Consider the following 20,690-nt stretch of genomic DNA (forward strand, 5'->3'; position numbering starts at 1 on the left):
CGGTCAGGCACCTCACCTGCCTGGAGCAGGGCGCAGGGTGGGTACCCAGCAATAACCATCTCAGATCTGCCCCCCCCCCCAGCACTGGGCCCACGGTTGGCAGCTGGACCCGAGTCTCTAGTGAGGTGGACGCCATCCCTCAAAGGGCCGCAGGAGCAGACACCAGAGGAGCTAAGGGCACCTGAGGGGAGTCGCAGGCCCACCTGAGGCGCTCACCTTGGTGCCCAGCGGGCAGTAGCCTTTGAGGAAGTCCTTGCAGACCTCGGCCTTGCGGGACACGTACACGTGGCTGTAGGGGCAGTTGCTGTTGTTGCAGATTCCCTTCAGGAAGTAGGAGCACACAGGCATCTGTGGGGGAGCAGGGCAGGGGTGGGGGTGAGCCGGGCCCGCACCGGCACCAGCAGCTGCTCTACAGGTGGAAGCGCTGGCTGGCCAGGCGGGGTGCAGGCCTGTGGTCTCAGCGGCTGGAAGCTGAGACTGGGCTGCCCAGTTCTAGGCATAGGGCAGAATCCAGGCACAGCACCTGGGCACCCAGAAGAGGGTGTGTCTCTACCCTTCCAGGGAGCCTCTCCCCTACTCCTCCCGTGAGCCAGACACCAGCTGTGGGCTGGAGCAGTGCCACCGCTGCCCGCAGGGACCCTGCGGGCCTCCCCAGCGTCCCTTCCCACTGGCCCCGAGTCAGGACTCCAGGTGGTCACGTCTTTCTTTCTCCCTAAAATCCCTGAGCGCTGCTCACATTCAAAAACACACCAGGGCCCAAGGGCCCCCGGGTCCAGCCCCCACCCCAGAGAGGCGTGGAGAAGTCCGGGTTCTGGGATCAGGTGGGAGGGAAAGGCTGAACCTAGATGAGGCAAGAAGAGCAGGGCAGTAGCCCTGGCGTGGAGTGGGAAGGAGGGAGAAATCAAAGAAACAAAGGGTGATTTACTGAGCAAGAGTTTATGTTTAATTGTCTTTTAACTGCAGCGCAGAGGGAAGGAGGGCTGGGCCCGACTGGGGCTGGCGGTGGTACGGCTGCAGACAATTCCCTTAATGTGGTTTTTGATATAGAGCCCAAATTAGCTCTAATAAAAAGGGATAATAAAGCCAACTCTTGCACCAAACGGCACTCCTCCTGGCTGTCAGCGCGGGGCCGTTACCAAGAGGAAACTGCGTTCTCATTTCAATTAACCTTGTTTGCACCCCACCACGTCCACACAAATAACAATAACATTAACTCAGGGCGCTGGTGCGGCCCACATTAGACAGCTTGGAGCGCGTGCCCGCTTTGGAGCTGGAGCTTAATGAACCCGAAACTCGACGTGAATTTCCAAATTGCTCACGACAGAGTTTCGAAGCTCGATTAGGGAGAAAAATGCTGATTCTCTCCAAGCTCCTCAAGGGGAAAAGCTGTCAGAACAGCAGCGGGCCTCCCCCGTGGCCCCCTCACGCCGACCCTGCCCTTCCCAGCACCCCAGGAGGCTCCTCGGGGCCATGGGTGGGCCTGGGCCTCGGGGCTGGGCTACCTGCTCTCTGGTCCAGGCTCCAGGTGGCCTTGGCCTATGGGTGCTCTCTCAGCCCGTGGGGACAGTGACACCCCACCACAGCTCTCCTCTCTGACCCCCTCTGCCCACAGAGGCCTCTGGCCTTCCTCAGGACTCTCAGGATGCCCGTGCCTAGAGAGACAGGGGAGGCTTACCCCTACCCCACTGGCACCACGGGGCCACCTCTGGTGTATGTAGTGGACGTGGAGAGGAGTCTGGCCTGTCTGCAGGGCCTGGGGAAGGGAGCTGTCTCATGTGTGCCCCAGCTAGGGGCTGTCTTGGAGCCAGAGAAGACACAGCTAGGGCACAGCCCCCACATGGGAGAGGAGTGGGCACGGGTCACAGCTCCCCGTAGGACCTGGGGTGGGGCCCAGGGAGAGCACGTCTGTGGGCAACCTCACCTTCTCCTTGGACACATGGTGGGAGAAAGGGCAGGTCCCATCCGTCTTCTTGCACGTGCCACGGAGAAACCTGCAGCACGGGGCACAGGGTTTGAGGAGGGCAGGGAAGGGAGAGGGCCTACAGAGACCCCCAGGTTGCGGGGGTGAAGCCGGGGCGGTACCTGGTGCACACAGCCACCTTCTCCGGGTCGTGGATGTAGGGGCAGTGCTCTCCGCGGTTGCACCTGCCGAAGCGGTTGTAATACATGCAGTACTCTCTCTTCTTCTTCTTCTGCTTCGCCTGGCGGATGATGGCCAGGCTGCGCTGGACAGCCCGGCTGCACACGGGGAGAGGTTCGTGGGCCTGAGGGCAAGCCAGGAGCCCCTACCCGCCCACCTCCGGGGACTCACCTGGCAAGGGAACGGCTGCAGCTGCTAGCAGTGTCCACGCGGCCTGTGGCAAGAGACAGGCATCAGGCCACAGCCCCTCTCCAAGGCCCTTGAGATTGCCAGCACTCAGCTCAGGCCTCCCCCAGGGCCCTCCCTCCAGAGCCATGCCCTCTGGGTGGCCAGACTCAGGGTGTCTTCAGAGCCAGCATTCCAGGGGATGGACTGCTTGGACCAAGGGCTGAAGTGGCCTGCTGGTCCCCAAGACCACACTTGGTGCTGACTGACCCTGTCCACTCTGGCAGCCAGGTGGCTCAGGGAACAGGCCCTCAGCCTGGGGACACAGCTCCAGGCTCTGTTCTCTGTCTGGCCATCCAGGAAGTCGCCAGGCGACTGGTGGCCCTCCCCCTGTCAGAGCGTAAGGGAGGCCCAACAGGGAGAGCGTGGTCACATGTGGTCTGGCGGTGTGGGAGGAATGGTTTCATGGTTTTGAACGGTTGTGAATCAGCTGAGTATAGCAGCTCCGCCTAATCCCAGCTACTCAGAGGGCAGAGGTGAGAGTTCAAAAAAGAAAAAAGACCAAGACAACAACCACTTACAAACGAGAGCCCGGATGAGTTGTGGGAGCGAGCGCGGCGCTGGCCATGACTGTGGCCCTGGGTGCAGGAGCGCAGCCCGGGACACAGGCCAGGGCTCCCTGGGATTCAGAGGATGGGCTCCCAGGCAGGCCTCAGCCACCTGAGGGGGAGGGCAGGCGGGATGGGCTCCCAGGGTTGGGAAGAAGGGCACCTACGGGAGTCCCAGGCTCTCAGGAGGCTTGCCTTTTTGTTTTCCTCCTAGTCCTTGGGTTTGAACTCAGGGCCTTACACTCTTGATGGGCTTCCTTGCTCACAGCTGGCATGCTACCACTTGGGCCATGCTTCCAGTCCAGCTTTTTGCAGGTTAACTGGAGATGGAGCCTCCAGGACTTTTCTGAGTAGGCTGGTGGCTTCACATTTTGATTCTCTACATTTCAGCCTCTTGAACTGCTAGGCTAGGATTGTAAGTGTGAGCCACCTGCTCCCGGTCCACTGTTTGTGTGTGTGAGTGCAAGTGCGCATGTGTGCATGTGTGTGGGTGTGTGCATGCTGGGTCTTGAACTCAGGGGCTGGACACTGTCCCTGAGGTTTTTTTTTTGCCCAAGGCTAAGCACTCTACCACTTGAGACACAGCTTTACTTCAGGCTCTTTGCTGGTTAATTGGAGATCAGAGGCTCACAGGCCTTCCTGCCTGGGCTGGCTTAGAGCTACAATCCTTAGGTCTTGGTCTCCTGAGCAGCTCTAGGATGACAGGCGTGCCTTTTAAAGGCAGGCTAGCCCAGGGTCACAGGCAGCCTTCTTGGGACTGCTTTCCTGGGTTCCTCAAATACGCACATGACCCTTCCCACCCCAGATCCAGTTTCCTGCGGAGCAGCTGCTGAAATAGATAGGGCACTAGGAGGCAGGGATGACATCACTCAGAAATTCCAAGGAGCCGAGGTAATGATGAAGCCATCCAGCTTTAGAAAAGGGATGTTCTAAAGTGCAGCCAGCCCGGCTCCTCTGCCTGTGCTCTGATGTAGGTTGGAGGATTACTACAGCAACACTCCAAGCTCACGCTAAGGCCTCCACGACTTGTCCCCCTTCAACCTGTGTGGCCTTTCCTCTGCAGGCCACGCCTGTCCAAATGCAGACCTCTGAGCCCACAGGCCGGGCCCAGGCCCTCACGCTACCCAGGTGTCCGGTAGCTACTTGATCTTGAGAGCTCCCACCCTCTCCCCATGCCCTCTGGGCAGGGGAAGGGGCCAGGGGTGCACTATATTTACTCTTAGCACCTTATAAACATGGGGCCCGGCACAGGGTCAGGCCCATCAGGAAGAGCCGGCCTGCTGTGTGGACTCCGTGGGTTCTCCAACCTGTGCAGGGTGAGAGGCTGGCACTGCCCTTCTGCAGCCCCTGGCTGAAACCCCGTGTCAAGTTTGAAAGGAGCTCCAGCGCTGAGTGGCTGGACACCTAGCAGGAAGGGGGGCCTCTGCGGCAAGGCCCTGGGAGCACAAGGGGGCTGGGAACGGGGCCTCTGGGTGGGGAGGACAGAGGGAAGTGTGAGGCAGGGAGGGGCACAGGGCCTGCAGAGGGCAGCTAGGAAGGAGGTCCGAGTGGTCTCTGCTCCCAGCTGAGAACACCTGTCCGGAGGGCTGCAGCGAAGCCCTGTCCAGGTGGCAGATGCCCCCTGCACCTGCCAGCCTTGCAGTGCGGACACGCAACGCGATAGCCTGTCAATGAGCCCTGGTTCCCCGGCTGTCGCCCGGCGGCGGGTGACACTGGCACCATCTGCTCCTGGTTGGGGCACGCGGGCATCACGTGCTGCCTGTCAGCCCTGGTAGGCGGGGGCAGTCTTCTCTTTCCACTTTCTGCTTTAAAAAAAAAAGACCTGACAGCACGGGGCACGCGGCGGGAGTTCTGACAGGAGGGGAGGGCGCCTTTCCCAATGCTCTGCAGTGTTAAAAATGCACATAAAGTAGCTGGCTTGGAGAGGAACTGGAGGTGCAAAGAGTTCAACTCAACAGCCCCCCCTCCCCCCGCCACAGAGCACTTCCACACCCCAGAGTAGACGCTGGCTCCCCAGCCCGGCCCCAGGGGCGTCCCGGCTCCCAGAGCCAGACGCCCCACACCCCCCCAAGCCAGAGCCAGTGGGTGGCAGTGCCTGGCTTGGTCTGGGGTGCAGCCCTGCCCTGCCGAGCTGACCTGGGTGGCCCGTTCCCAGGTCAGAGGAGCTACTCCAAGCCCTGGACTGCTCAGCACAGGAGTGGCAGAGAGCTCAGGGAGGGGCAGCAGGGATGAAGCGCTGCTGGAGCAGCGGACAAGGACCCCCCCCACGCCTCCCCCCCAAGGCAGGGCATGAGCTGGCACCTGTGCTGCTGTTCTCCCCAGGGAAGGGGGGAGGGGGGGACACAGATGTAACTGTCCTTGTGGGCTCAGAGGCATTGGGGAGAGGTGGAGACCCATGCGGGGGGCAGGGGGGGGCTTTCTTGCTGACACCAGGGGTGGAAGTTTTTTAATTATGATTCCTCTAAGTGGGCCCTTGCAGCAGTCCACAACTGGGATCTAGCCACTCCCTCCCAGTAGGTGGGGCAGTGGGTGGCGGGGAGAGCACCACCAGTAGGTGTCCAGGAAGCAGAGCTTCCAGCTACCTACTACTTCTCTTGCCCTTGGTAAGCTGTGGCCTTTCCAGCTCCACCTCTGCTCAGGTATCCCACATCTCCACCTACAGAAGGGATGGCCAAGACCCAGGACAGACCCACAGTCACCACAGCTGGTCAGCGGGACACAGGCAGGTGTCACTCTATTTGGTGGCAGCCTGTGCTGGCTTGGCAGAGAATGCTGTAGCAAGGGCCTTGAGATTCCCGCCCTGCTCTCCTCCACAGGGCTCTCCTGGATGTGAGGGAGTGAGGGACAGGCATGGGGTGTAGCCTCACCTTGGGGTCACCAGGCCCAGGCCAGTGCCTGTGGGCATCAGGACCCAGGCACAGAAGGACGGAACAGGAGCCCTGGGTGACCAATCACGTCGGCCCAGTGTTGGCTGAAGTTGCACCAGCCTGAGCCACACAGTCACATGATGGTGGCGGTCACTTCCTGTGGGTGTGGCTCTGGTCAGAAGTGACCAGAGAGGGCCTGCGTCCCAACCCAAGGCTGGTCACTGAGCCCTGGGAGTGTGGGGCACATGGAGACCACGGTGGAGTGGACAGGGAATCAGAGGTCCAGGGCCTCGGGTTCTCAAGCGGTGCACCAGACTCTGCCCAGCAGCGACTCAGAAACCATGTGTCGGTGCATCCCACCTAGAAAACACTAGCTGGGAACTCCTAGTCCTGGAGCAGCCCCGGGAACACAGCTAGGCAGGGATGTGGAGGGGCTGGCTCCCAGGGAGGGGTGTCCTCCAGACCCTGCCCCGACCTGGGCACCCCGCCCCCGTGACCCCTATGATCCCACAACAACCAGCAATCTCATGTGTTGCTGTGTTTTTTGATGGACAATGAAAAGGATAAAATGGAACTGAAACCAAAATACTTTTCTAGTTAATTTGTACAATAGGCACATCTAACGCGTTTCCTTCCCCTCGCCTGACTCCGCTCAGGAGGCGGTGGCGGCGGCCGCCTCTGAGGTGGTCGGTGAGGCGTTGCCAACGCGATTAGGAGCAGCGCGGCCCCAGGTGTCTGCTCGCCCGGGCATGTTTACCATACCTGGCTCATCCTTTGTCCAGGAGCAGAACACAGACACCCACGCACAGCCCCCCCCCCCTGGAAAATCAGGGTCTGCTCAGCCATGTGAGCAGCAGCGCTGCCGTTCCTCCCCAGGGGACTGCAGGCCGCAGGCCCCCAGCACCCTCGCTGCTCTGGCTGCCCCAGAGGCCTCACTACAGACAGCTGCCCACGCTGCGCATATGCGGATTGACACGGAAGCTGTGAGATGCTGCCATGCCCGCAGAGCGGGCCCCTCGCCCTCCAGGGCCCTGGCCTCACCTGTGCGGAGGAGACCCCTGCTGCTGTCCCCCGGCCGGCCGGAGGTCTTGGAGAGCTTGTTGGCCGACACCTTGTAGAGGACCCCTCCGATGCAGCGGTAGCCTCTGCTCCGCCACCGAGGGGAGCCGGAGGGGGGCTTCCCACCCCCACTGTGGGCTGGGCGCAGGCGATTCAGCACCAAGGACCTGCAAACACAGCAGAACAAGCGTCAGATGCGGACAGGGATGGGCGAAGCCTGGCTGCAAAGAGCCCAGCTGGAGCACTTGCTAGGAGACCTCGGTCCCCTGCTCCCTTGCGGGGACACTTCTGTGACATGGAGTCCCAGGAGTAGCTAGGAACTCACGAGCCCTCAAATGGTCCTGGGGAGGGGCTGGTTCCCTCCTGCAGGGTGGCTGCCCGGTGCCTGCCTCTGGGCAGCAGGGCAGGGCTTCGGCCTCTCTCCCAGTGCTGCCCTGTGCCATTGCCAGGGGCAACCATCACCCTGGCCTCCCTCTGTGCACCTTAACTCAGGCCCGGCTCCACTCAGCTGTCTGGAAATGCTGGGGCGGCTCAAGTCTGAGGGCCAGGAGGGCTGAGGTGGCTGCGGGTTAGCGGCCAGGGGAGTAGTGAGCCTTGAGCCCAGTGGCTCCCTTGCTGCTGTCTTCCTTCTCTCTTCTTAGGCACCATCTTGCCACATACCCCACACTCCCTGTAAGCTAGGACAGGCCCCTTTGCAGCCACCACGCAAAAGAAAAGCCCTCTGCCATGCCCCCCCCCAGCAGCACTTGCCCCTCTGTGACCCCAGCAGGTGTTCCTTGGGGAGGGAGCTCAGCACCCAGCAAGCAACTGAACCCAGAAGGCTCGGCGTAGCGCCAGCCCTTCAGATGCATTTCAGTAGTAAATTACTTGTGCAAACTGAGCTTAATTCCACATTAACTCAGCCTTTGCTGGCCATCGGCCTCATATACTACTCCTACTGTCAGGAAGGTTGGCCAAACTGCTCAAGTGGGAGGAGAGAGCAAAGGACCCAGCCTGGTACAGGGCTATGCCCTCTCCCTCTGGGGCCTCCATTCTGTCCTCCCTGGCCCTGATGGCTCAGCTCCCAAGGGAAGCAAGGCTAGGGAAATAGTATCCTCCCAGAAGCCCGCAGCTGCAGGGGAGCCACTTCTAGTCAGCACGGCCAAGGAGGGGTCCCTAGCCCTAGGCTGCCCAGCAACTGCAGGCGAGGAGCTGCTTGCCTGTCTGCACAGGGAGTGTCACGGGTGCCTAGCCATGGCACCAGCAGCGCTGCCCACCACAGCCAACCCTGCTACCAAGGGCTGCAGAAGCAGGGTGCTGGGAGAGGAGCCTGCTCTGCACTGTTCCTACCAGCAGCACAATAGCCCCTGTGGGCCTCGGTCTCCCCGTCTGCAAGGTGGGGTAACTTGCCAGCCAGCGGCCTTGGAGGCGCATTAGTGAGATAATGTGAACGAAGCAAGCCAGCACTCGGGGGACCAAAGCTGCAGCGTGAGTACTAGCTCGGCAGGGAGGCCGCGAAAGGCACTTAACCCAGTTTCTCTTAATTAAAATTCAAGTTCACAAACACCAATCTTGAAGGCAAAGAGTCCTGCCAGGGGTCCGGGCTGTGACCAGCCTGGCTGCTGCCTGCTCCTGCACCACACAGGGTACCACCTCGGTAGGAGAGGGGCATCCTGACACCTTGTGCCAGGAAAGCCAGCCCGGCTTGGACCTCCAAGCTCGAGGCAGAGCGTGGGACCCCAGGGTTTCCGCAGCCTCACAAGACCCTGCCTTTGCTCTTTGGTGGCAGCTGGGCAGAGCGGATGTGATGGAAGGCAGACCTTACCCACCTGCGATACTCAGAGATGGCCCTGGCCCTTAAGGGGCACTCAGCCTGACCCCAAGTCCCCAGTCAGGGCTGAGCCCAGACCCCTTGCCGCCTCCAGCACAACTATGTCCCCCAGCCTGGGGACAGTACTGGGAGTGTGAGGTGCTGATGGCGGGAAAGTACCGCCCCGCATCCCTGGCTACCCCAACTGAGACTGGAGGCCCGTCCTGGCCCTCACCGTCCTGGGCTAACCCAGTCTCTGTCTTGTGAGCCCTGCCTGGGGTCCATGCTGACTCTGCTCTCGCAACACCTCTCCCAGCTTCTGCTCATCCAGAAGCCCGAAGGACAGTGTGCACGGTGGCCGTGCTGGCCATCTGCCTGGCCCGCCCTGCAAGGACTCAGCGATGAGAGAGTGCCTCGCCAAGGCTCCTCCGACCCTCCTGCAGCGTCCTGGGGAGCTGATGTGAGATGCCTGCCTCACCGCTCCTGGAAGAGAGCCAAGTTAAAGTGACCCAAGGCAGGCACAGAGCTGGCCAGCCGGCCGCCAGCGCTGCTCGTCTCCGACTCAGGCCCCACCCAGAAGGCATGCAGGCTGTCAGGGCTCAAGTCCCCCTGCATGCACACGGTACTCCAGGGGAGAAACTAGGTGTGGGTGCTTGGTTTTGGGATGTGTGTGTGCGGTACTAGGGTTTGAACTTGGGGCTTTGTATTTGTTAGGCAGGCATTCTATCTCCAGTTCTTTTTGCACTGGTTATTGAATGTGCCTGCGCTGCACTCATCCTATCCGAGGCCTCCTGTGGTAGCCAGAGCTACAGGCACATGTTACTCACTGCTCTGAGGCAAAGCCTCCAAGACTTCTGCCCACATCAGCCTTACACTATGATCCTACCAACCTCAGCCTTCCAAGTAGCTAAGAGTACAATGTGAGACTCCAGTGGATTGGGGGGGGGCGGGAGTGCCAGTCCTGCGGCTTGAACTCAGGGCCTGGGCACTATTTCTGAGCTTTTGTGTTCAAGGCTTGTACTCTGCCAGTGGAGCCAAGCCACAGCTCCACTTCTTGCTTTTTGGTAACAGTTAATTGAAGATGAGAGTCTCAGACTTTCCTACCCAAGCTGGCTTTAAAGCATGGTCCTCAGATCTCAGCCTCCTGAGTAGCCAGGATGACAGGCGTGAACCACCTGCACTGGGTGAAACCATCTCATTAAAGCCCGCATCTCAGATACGACAACAGAGCTGGGAGGCGTGGCTTGTGTTTCAGTTCTTTCCCAGACAGAGCAATGTGTCACCTCTTCTTACCCCTAAAGACCACCCACTGGATTTGGGTGGCGGCTATGGGACATCAGTAGGTACACTTGTACAGGATGGATGTGTAGCAGCCAGCTGTCAGGCCACATGCACACGCACATGCACACATGCATGCACACACATGCACATGCCTGCAGAGCTCAGGGCCTTCAGCCAACAAGGAGAATCTGCATCTTGGGGTGCTGATGTAGGTGGTGAGTGAGAATCTGGGTAGGCCCCGTCAGGCCCTCTGCACCGCGGCTCAAGGCAAGGCCTGCCGGCTGCCAGCTTGAAGACCTTCCGCAGGAGGCTGGGCAGGCCTTGGAGCTTTTTCCTGCCACGGGTGTCACAGCACTCCAGTAAATTGTTACCCTAATGGAGAGGACAGCCTTTGGAAACGAACTGTACAGAGAAGAGGGGATAAAATTAATGAGATAATAGCGGGGCCAAGGCCCCTGCGAGGGCCTGCCCTCACGGTACGGCTCTGTAATTCCTTTTCTGCAATGGGAGCCGCAGATCTAAAGGCTTCTCCCATCCGTCCGGCAGGCCCATGCCGCCAGGAAATTTCATTAACGCTGGAAAATAGGAAAGGTATTAAGCGTGGATAATGAAGGCCAGGGAGGGAACAGTGCCTTAAGATAGTCTTCTTTCTCGCCTTTGTAATGGGAGGCATGAACTTTCCCTTCAAATCCATTTCTAATCCATTTGAAATACTACAGCAAATTATCTTTCCTTCAGCCCGAAAGCGGCCAGCCAATTTACTCCGAATAGAAGTGACAATGCCCCAGGATTTATCACCATAACCTTGACTACACCAGGGCGAGGCTGGGCCTCCCCTCTCCCCTGGGGGGGCACCGAGGACGGGCAGGGGTGGGGAAGATAACATTTTACATGAAAAGCAGTAGTGATGAGAGAAAGACACACACACCACAAAATAGGTAGACAGATATGTAGCTATGAGTCTACTACCATGAGAGCAACAGAAACTTCCAGGCCAGAGGCTGTCCAGGTCAGCGGAGGAGCAGTGTGGGTTACTCAGGTGGCTGAGTCTCAGATCACTACTTTGGAGGGGTCTGAGCATGACAGAAGACCTCAGCACTGTTCCCAGTGGCAGCAACAGTCCACATGCTGGTGGACAGTTCTCTGTGAGCCCTGCCCTCCCGCGAGATATCCACAGCCCTCCGCGAGCCCAGCCCTCCCCCAAGATACCTGCTGCCCTCCGCAAGCCCAGCCAGCCCTCCCCCAAGATACCTGCTGCCCTCCGCGAGCCCAGCCCTCCCCCAAGAAACCCACTGACCTCCGCGAGCCCAGCCAGCCCTCCCCCAAGATACCTGCTGCCCTCCTGCGAGATATCCACAGCCCTCCGCAAGCCCAGCCCTCCCCCAAGAAACCCACTGACCTCCGCAAGCCCAGCCAGCCCTCCCCCAAGATACTCACTGCCCTCCCCCAAGACACGCACTGCCCTCCCTCCGCGAGCCCCATCTTCCCGGCAGCCGTTCTCTCCCAGCCCAGATTCTAGGCACCTTGGCCCCTCGATGTCTCTGTGTATGGGGCCCAGCAGGAACTGACCTGACCCAAGAGACAGATGCCCTTGTCCTCTAGGACCAGTCTCCAGACCCAAAGAGGGCGGCAAAGACAACCCAGGCACAGATGGCGAGGGCCAGGAACCTCGAAGGACACCATCAGGTGTGACCCAGAGGCCCGGGGCACAACTACGCAATTGTGTCCCACTCTTTCCAGGTTCAATAACATCTCTGAACAACACCAGAGGCAAGCTCAGAAGACAGGGGCTCAGCCGGGGGAAGGGGTGCGGGCGTTACAGAGGAGGAAGGGCTTAGATCTGAAGTTCATTTCTTTTCTGCACACAGGCCGCACAGGGTACAGTGAAAAGATGAAACTGAATCCTAGAAGGTAAACTGAGGAGGCCTCCTGCAGCTCCCTGGCCTGCTCTGGATCTTCCGGCAGCTTGTCCACCGTCCCCTCACTGTCGCACTGACCACCACCCCTGGACTCACCCTCTCCCCACAGGCTCAACCCTCAGCCTCGACCTGACTCAGCTGCTAACCTCTGCAGATTCCCCAGACCCAGCCTGGCACTGGGGTGAAACTGCACATCTGATCCAGTCTCCTACCGCCTAAAATGGGTCCTCTCTCCCTCAGGACTGTGTTCCAAGGGGCCCACAAGGCTAGGCCCTCAGTGCCGCCAGGAGCCCTGACCATGTCTGCAAAAGCCAAGGCATCAGGCTGGGAAGGTGGCTCAGTGGTAGAGCACTTGCCTGGCATGCATGAAGCCCTGGGTTCAATTCTTCAGTACCATATCCACAGAAAAAGCTAGAAGTGGTGCTGTGGCTCAAGTGGTAGAGTGCTAGCCTTGAGCAAAAAAAAAACTCAGGGACAGTGCCTAGGCCCTGAGTTCAAGTCCCAGGGTTGGCAAAACAAAACAAAAGCTGAGGCATGTCTTCAGGGAAGTCCTCCCCAATTCCTGATGAGTGGGACCCCTGGCCTGGGGACTGTGGTGCATGGCTTCCTCCCAGCCAGGGGCCGAGGGCTCAGGGTGGATGGGGCTGTCTGCTAAGTGTGCTGCTGTGCCTAGCAGGTGGGCAGCCCTGCGGATTTATGCGGAGGGAACGTGTGCTGGGCGTGCAGCAGGGGAGAGAGCACTGAGATGATCCTCCGGGAGACCAGAGGAGGATTAGGAGGCTCGGGGTGGCGGGGTGGGGTAACAGTAGGGGCAGAAGAACAGGTGGACTTGGACCTGTAGGGAACAAGTTCTGGCAAAGGGGCTCAGGGCCAAGACAAGGGGGCTGGGGGGAGGACAGGGGTCAGAGGGCACGCAGGGAGGGGGCTGTGAACTTAGACCCTCAAGGGCCTGGTAGTGACCCCAACGTGGCGGGCTATCTAGGGAGGGCTGTATGTGGGGTCAGGGGTAACAGTGCAGGAGGTGGGCAGGCTGGCTGGGAGCAGAGAAAAGGGCCAGGGAAGCATTTTTCAGGAAATGGAGCATGGCTTTGAAGCCGGGAGCTGAGCGCGGAGTGCGCAGTCAGCAGAAGAGACGGCTTGCACGGCGAGTCCCCAAGTAGGTCAGGCAGAGCCGCCGTGACAGGCACGAAACTGCTTAGCGGGGCTTTCCACCGGAAACGCCAGCCACCCTGCCCTGCCACTCGGCTCCGGGGGGCGCGCGTGCACAGGAGCCTGCGTGTATGTGGCACACGAGTGTGTGCAAGCAAGAGACCAGCGGACGCCTGACCAGCACTCATCTAGCCCCAAGCCTTCCGAACCCGTCTGCGGCCACGAAGCCTGAGTGGCACCGGCACCTGGCCGTCTGCGGCCTCTAGGGTGGAGGCAGTCCTTCGGGGGGGGGGGCTGTAACCCCAGGAGCCCAAGTCAGTCTCTGAATTGCCCAGGCTGAAACCTGATACCCGGTGGCCACGATTCTCTGGCTGCGGGTCTGGAAGGACCCTTCGCCACCCATATAACTTGACTTCTCAGCAACCACGCTCACCTTGCCCAAGCCTCCATGTCCAGACTGCGGGACACAGCAAGCAAGGTCCGAGCAGGCCCCGGCTTCTGCCCTGGCCTTGGTACCATGGCCAGTGAGCTGCCCCTTCCCCCAGCTGCGCTCCCTCAGCATGCCCCGCAGGGTGTGTGCAGAGACAGGCCACCATCTTGGCTTAATGGAAACACTCCTAGCAGGCAGCCAGGAAGGTGACAGGCTGAGACCCCCACTGGAAATTTGGGGGTATCCTGAGAAGAATCCTGGGCTAGAGCCCCAAGCTTTATCCGTACGGGGGACCACCTGCCTGGTGTGCTGTAGTGAGGCTGGGCCGCACGGGGAGAGGTCGCCGAGGGCCGGTGTGGCCTGTCTATGCCCTGGCCTGCAGCAGGCATGGCAGGCCAGCTGGAGGGTGCAGGAGGGTGCTGCGCGTGAGGGAGGTGGAGGGGAGCCAGCTCGCCAGAGCCTCGAGCTCAGCCGCGGGGCAGGGCCGCCTGGCACCGCTCCAGCCGGGCTCTGCTGCCTCGCTCGTGCACCCTTCGGGGGCTGCAGCTTCCCAAGGGACCACCCCAGCCCTGCCCAGCCCAGAAATGAGTAGCCGTGATTCAGGGTGCTCCTTGCCAACCAGCTGGAGGTGCTGGGCGATACTGATCGCACCGCCTCCATTACAAATGCTGCCGCTCCGTTATGAGGGGCCAGGACTATTTTATGTATTTTATGTGCTCACATCTATTCAATTGGTATTTCGATCAATGGATGCATTACAAGCTTTCCCTTTAAGAGCCTAATAAACAACAAGATGGAAAGTAAAATTCTCCATAAAATGACACTTTTAAAAATCCATTTCAGCTGAAGCTATCGGTGTTTTGTATGTTAGCTGCAAAAAAACAAGTATTGCGGGGCCTTGGCGGCCTCAGTCTGGAGTGCAGAGCTCAGCTCCGCAGCAGAGGCCGGGCCTGGCGGCCGTGCTGCCGCCCTTGCTGGGCCTTGCTGCTCCACGCCTGGCAGTGCCCTGTGAGCTCTGCCCCGCGCGGCCGGGGTTTCCCAGGCTTCGGCCAGGGCCCGCTCAGGTGGCTGTGTGCTCCACCCTCTCCTGTCCCACACAGGCTGTCTAGCCAAGCCAGTGGCTCCCTGGCTAGAGTGGTTGACCTCACAATCTAAACACAGCCAGGACAGGGTGAGTCCATCACATCAGGGAACAGGCAAGGCTCAACAGAGCACACTAGAATGAGAGGAACAGGTAGCTAATTATGAAATAAATACACACGAAAATCAATAACCTTCTAAGACATCAGCAAAAACAAGGTGGAACACACAAGGCAGTAAAGCAATGAAAACTCTAACGAACCTCAGCCAGCAAGTCCCGCCCTCCTGGGGGGGGGGCGCCGTCCCCACCGTGCCACCCAGCCCTGCGCAAAGTGATAGCGTGCAATGGCGCTGACTTAGAGGACGGACTGGAAGAAAGGCTGGTGAAGGTCATCCAGAAGGACAAATGTGAGGAGCAACTAAGGTGGAGAGACGGGCCCCTAGGCTGCCATCGAGGACAGGGGGGTTAGAAACAGTCCCAGGATCTGCGGCCTAGGCAGCAGCTGATGGCCTTACACTTGAGCTGTGCAAGGGGCTTCTTCCAATAACCTTACTTCCCTGGGAAACAACTGGCCACAAATAAAAATCAACTCAAGTCTGGAGCCAGTGGCTCACACCTGTAATACTATCCACTCATGAGGCTAAGATCTGAGGATCGAGGTGCAAAGCAAGCCTGGACAGGAAAGTCCCTGGGTTTCTTAACCACCAAAAAGTCCAAAGTAGAGCTGTAACTTAAGCAGAAGAACACTACCCTACCACTAGCTCAGAGATAGCACCCAGGTCCTGAGTTCAAGCCCTGGAACCAACACAGAAAACAACAACAAAAAGTTAACTCAAGAAGAATTATAGGTTTAAATGTGGCTATTCCAAGTTACCGGAAGAAGCCATGGACTTGAGGTTGCAACTTTCTCTTTCTTCCTTCTTTGTTTTTGTGCCAGCCCCAGGGCTTGGGCCCTGTCCCTGAGCCTCTATGTGCTCAAGACTAGTGCTCTACCAGTTGAGCCACAGTGCCATTTCTGGCTTTTTCTGAGTAGTTTATTGGAGATAAGGGTCTCTGGGACTTTCTTGCCTGGGCTGGCTTTGGACTGAGATCCTTGGATCTCAGCCTCCTGAGTAGCTAGAATTACAAGTATGAGCCATTGGAGCCTGGCTAAATATTTCTTAAAAGGAATACAAAAAACACTACTCAAAAAAGAAAAGACTGATCATCAGACATCGTTATAAAGCCAGCTTGAGGGTTGGAATGTAGCTCACTGGTAGAACACTCATGCATAAGGCCCTGGGTTCATTCCCTGCATGGCTAATTAAGAAAAGGAAAAGAGGGAGGGAGGGAGGGAGGGAGAGGGAGGGAGGAAAGAAGGAAGGAAGAAAGGAAGGAAGGAGCCTGCAAGCAGGAAAATGCAAGACATTAAAAGAGCATAGGCATGAAGCAAATGTCAATGTAGGAAGAAACGTTTGCCAGGGCATGCAAACGAAGACCTCAGTGAGATGCGTCACATCATGGCTCCAAGGAGAAAGGTGCTCCGAAGTGGCCAAGGCCACTTCCCACCAGGGAAACCATTCACTAATACTCAGCATCCACGTCCACCCCTCCCCACCCAAGCAACTTCAGAGATGAGGGTCCTCTATCCCCAGAGACAGGCCAACAAAGGTGAGAGCGGCTGTGGTGCAAATTCCAGTTAACAGCAAAATGGACATGCTGAGCACGGCACAGCCTTTGCGGCACACAGCACCACAGGCAAGCCAAGGACCAGTGGCACAGGGGCCAGCTCAGGCTGCTCCTGAAACTGCCACAGACGGAGCAGAGTGCCTGAGCAGCACAACTGGGCCTCCTCACCAGGCTAATCAAGGTGCCGCTGGCTGGTCTCATGGCAGGCTTGTCTTCCTGGCCTGCATATGGTGTCTTCTCACTGTGCTCACACCTGGCTTTTCCTCCAGGTGTGAACATCTGTGTCTCTCTTCCTATATGGCATCTGTCAGAATGGGTTAGGGCTGAACACATACAACCCCATTTAGCCTAAATCACTCCTAGAGACACATTCTCTAAGTACAGTCACATAGGCCTGGGACCTTAAGCTTATGAATGTTGGTGGGACACAATCCAACCCATAACAAGTAGTAAAAAAAGAAGACTTAAATGTGCCGGCCAGATTCTTCAGCTCTTATGTAGCCCTGGTAGGGTTTGCGGGACCTGGGTGCTTTGAGTGGGCCGGCAGTAGGGCCTTGGGCACACCACTGGGGAGGGAAGGCTGCTCAAAACCAGCTGATGCACAAGTCTTAAGGAGGAGATAGACCGCAGCACAGAGAAGAACTTTGCCAGTTAATCCTCAAAGTGAAAGGCAAAACTGAAACAGAGGAAAAGGACAAGGGTAACACCCCAAACAGTTAAAGGATCCTACAAATCTGGGAGAAACAGATGAGCCAGAACCAATGCAAACAGCAAACACGAGCAGTGGTGGACCTGACAGATGATGAACCAGCTGAAGCGAAGCCTGGACGGCACCGTACTCAGGTGTCTCTATTTCTGGCAGCAGGCTGGTCAGGAAAGAATGATCCACCAGCCTCCCTAAACCAGTGACAGCCTTGTTCGAGGCCTATGCAGTGACGGTAGAGGCGCACCTGCCTTGGCATGAGTGAGAAGTGAGCTGCGGGTCAGTCCTGCTGTTGCCCAGCATGTCTGCCCAACCAGCACCCAGATGGCACTTCCCCAAAAAGGCTCAGAGAAGGGCGGTGCTGGGCCTGGAATCTGGCCTCTGGTAGAGCCCTGTCCTGGTGCCCAGGTTGATGACACACAGGACTATTCTAGCACCTGCGGGCACCAGTGGCTAGAGTCCAACCAGCTGGGCTCGGCCATGCCCAGCACAGGGGAGCTCAGGGAGGAGAGCTGGCACACAGCAGCCTCCCTCGGCCCCCACACCTGAGGGCCTGTGGGTGGAGCGAGGCAGGCGAGCCAGGCCGGCCCGGCTCGCTCAGCTTACCGGAGGAAGACCTGGGCCCACCCTCCTCAACTTAAGTGTGGAGGGAGGAGCGAATCATAATTTATGCTCCCCGCCTATGCTTTATGGCTTTCTTAATTCGGCTCCTGCTACTATTAATGTAGTTAATGCTGAGATTATATCTATTTTCTGGCGTCAGGCAGAGATTTATTCAAGCCATTTTTCCGGTGGAGGCTCCCACGCTGTTAAATCAAGTGCCTTGCCAATTAAGTGCTGACTTGGGAAGTGGACGCAATCTTAACAGACATCCCACCGCAAATTACATGGGGTGCCTCTTTGGGGAGGGGGCGGACAGCCCCGGCACCCTGCTGACTAGGGAAAGCAGCGATGCGATGGTCTGGGTCTGCCGACACAGGCAGCGGTTCGGTGGGAGGTGGACACCAGTGGCCACCCAGGGCCAGGACCTGCTCTGCCACAGAGATCTCTCAAGCTGCAGCCCAGGCCACACACCAGGCCAACATTTCCAATTAAACCCCCCTCGCCCCCCCATGATTAATGGTGCCCTGGGGGACACCTGAAGTGCTAAGACCTCCAATAGCCTTAGTGTGAGGTAGAAAGAAGGGTGGAGGAGGAAAGCCATGGGAGGCAGGGCACGATGCCCTCCCTCCCAGGCGGTGCAAGGAGAGAGGAGCCCGCGCGAGGCGAGGCCTGTCCGCTGAGGGCTGCAGTGCAAACGAGCTGCCGCCCAGGCCCTAGGGGGACAATTTGGAGGGAAGGTAGACAGGCAGGTGGTAGGAAGGGACCCGTGCCCCTGGCCTCCTCTCCCTCTGCCGACGACCCGAGCTGCTAGGGTCATGCACGCCGCTCCCCAGCATGGCATGGCGGACCCTGAGTGAGCCACTGTCAGGGAGCCAGGACTGTGGTCCTGCACACCAGCACACACTCCGGGGGCACAGCCATTGCCAGGAGCAGTGTCCCCGGCAGCACCATGGGCCCCCAGGTTCCGGTGCCAGCTACCCCACCACCACCACCACCAGGGCACACCCCGAGAGCCAAAGCATGTTTTAGGGTAAAAGCTAGCAGGTGATATATGGTAGGAGTTAGGTATGATATCGATTATCTGAATGGTACTTTACTACTACCTCTAAAACCAGAGTACAAGTGGGATTTACACCTGTACCCAATGGTGTAAGGCACATAGGTGGCCTGAGTGACAAGGGAGCACTGTGTCTCCCTGTCAGGGTTACGTCGGGCACTAATGCAGCCGCACACAGGGCCCTGAAAGCCCCCTCAGGCTGTGACCCTCCCTAGAGCCACCCTGTCTGAGAGCCCCACTCTCTGAGAGCCCCACTCTCAACCCCAGGCAGAGAGCAGTCTTCTAGAGTCCACAGAGATGTCTCAAAGGACCGTCACTGTCCTCAGGCGAGTTGAGGGTCACCAGTCCCCCAAAGGCCCACCTGTGGGCTGTTCACCCACCAACAGAAGAGGCCACACTGTAGGCTGTGGTTTCGTTCTTTTTTTTTTGGTCAGTCATGGGGCCTGAACTCTGGGCCTGGGCGCTGTCCCTCAGCTCTTCAGCTCAAGGCGAGCGCTACCGCTTGAGCCACAGCGCCACTTCCATAGGCTGTGGTTTTGTTTGGCAGTGTGCTACCAGAGCCCAGGGGGCCCTGCACCTCAGGCTCGCCTACAACCGGAACAGGGGTGACGTCTACACGACAGACCCGGAGGGGCCGCCCCTGCCGTGTCCTTCACGACTATCCTCCCCTCAGGCCTATCTGAAGGCCATGGGGCAGAAGGCCACAAAGAAGTCACTTTCACGTGAAACAAATCAGATTCTGCTGTGCAGGGGGCTCAGGAGCAGGTGGGGGCCAGCTCCTCGGAGGCCGGCCCTGACCTGGGCACAAGCACCTCAGTGGGTACAGAGAGTCCTCTTACACTGTCCCAATGCCCTGGCCCTGTGCCACCACCCACCTACATGCAGCAAGGATGTAGCGGATGGTCAGGGCAGGAGGCAGGGCGGGCACTGGGCAGCGGTCAGGACAGGAGGCAGGGCGGGCACTGGGCAGCGGTCAGGGCAGGAGGCATGGCGGGCACGGGGCAGCGGTCAGGGCAGGAGGCAGGGCGGGCACTGGGCAGCGGTCAGGGCAGGAGGCAGGGCGGGCACTGGGCAGCGGCAGGAGGCAGGGCGGGCACTGGGCAGCGGTCAGGGCAGGAGGCAGGGCGAGCACTGGGCAGCGGTCAGGGCAGGAGGCAGGGCGGGCACTGGGCAGCGGTCAGGGCAGGAGGCAGGGCGGGCACTGGGCAGCGGTCAGGGCAGGAGGCAGGGCGGGCACTGGGCAGCGGTCAGGGCAGGAGGCAGGGCGAGCACTGGGCAGCGGTCAGGGCAGGAGGCAGGGCGGGCACTGGGCAGCGGTCAGGGCAGGAGGCAGGGTGGGTACTGGGCAGCGGTCAGGGCAGGAGGCAGGGTGGGCACTGGGCAGCAGAGCTTTGGCCAGAGGGCAGACATGGGCGGATGCGGGCAGAGCAACAGCGTAGGGTGGGGCAGTCCTGGGCTCCCTGGTTCAGGCCTGCACTTGACGAGCAGTCTGCAGCTGTGGACACCCCCCCGGGAATGAGGACGAGGGAGAACACAGAGGGACACTCTCAAGGCTCCCCAGCCAAGGAGAGGGGCATGCCACAGGGAAGAGAGACAGAGGAGACACAGAAGCACACGGATCGGGGTAGAGGTGGAGCACACAGGATGGAGACTGGGCCCAGGACTCGTAGACATGACAAGCCAGCAGATGACAGTCCTTCCTTGGGGAAGGACCTGGAGCAGAGCCCCGGGCGGGGGGCACTCACTGCCACAGCACCTCCTGCTCAACTGCCTACCTTAGGTTCTAAAGTAGGGGACCCAAAGACCGTGGGTGGGCCATGGGGTTCAGGAGTAGGTCCCAGGCTGCAATGAAGGACGTGGGAATCTATGCCTGCTCTGCTCTACCTCCCGGGGCCTCTTCAAGCCTGAGACCCCCATCCTATCTGTTCAAGCTCCTGGCCCCTTCGCCTGGCCTGTTCCCTCGCTCTCCACCCCTCAGATGGCAATGAGCCACAGAGCTCGGCTTCATGCTAGTGGCTCTCCGAGTCCACTGAGGGAGGTGCAGCAGGGCAGGGGGGAGCCAGCCTGATGTGGGGTGTCCCTGTGGGAGGGGGCCTCTGCTCTGAACCAGATGCCACCTTAGGAGCAGCAGGGGGGCAGTCAGGCTTTTTCCTGCCCAGGAGCACTCCTGC

At 59.3% G+C, this 20,690-nt stretch overlaps 1 protein-coding gene across 1 annotated transcript in view; it reads right to left on the minus strand.

The window, feature by feature from the left end:
- Zc3h3 (zinc finger CCCH-type containing 3) overlaps positions 1-20,690 on the minus strand; it is an 81,819-nt gene that overhangs the window by 13,296 nt on the left and 47,833 nt on the right. The window contains exons 6-10 of the mRNA XM_013033830.1: positions 6,822-7,006; positions 2,312-2,354; positions 2,083-2,238; positions 1,922-1,991; positions 217-348 (exon numbers count right to left, since the gene is read on the minus strand). Of these exons, the coding sequence (XP_012889284.1) occupies positions 217-348; positions 1,922-1,991; positions 2,083-2,238; positions 2,312-2,354; positions 6,822-7,006 (586 nt within the window). The remainder of the gene's footprint in view (positions 1-216; positions 349-1,921; positions 1,992-2,082; positions 2,239-2,311; positions 2,355-6,821; positions 7,007-20,690) is intronic.

Source organism: Dipodomys ordii, unplaced genomic scaffold, assembly GCF_000151885.1.
Source record: "Dipodomys ordii isolate 6190 unplaced genomic scaffold, Dord_2.0 Scaffold179, whole genome shotgun sequence".
NCBI classification, from domain to species: Eukaryota; Metazoa; Chordata; class Mammalia; order Rodentia; family Heteromyidae; genus Dipodomys; species Dipodomys ordii.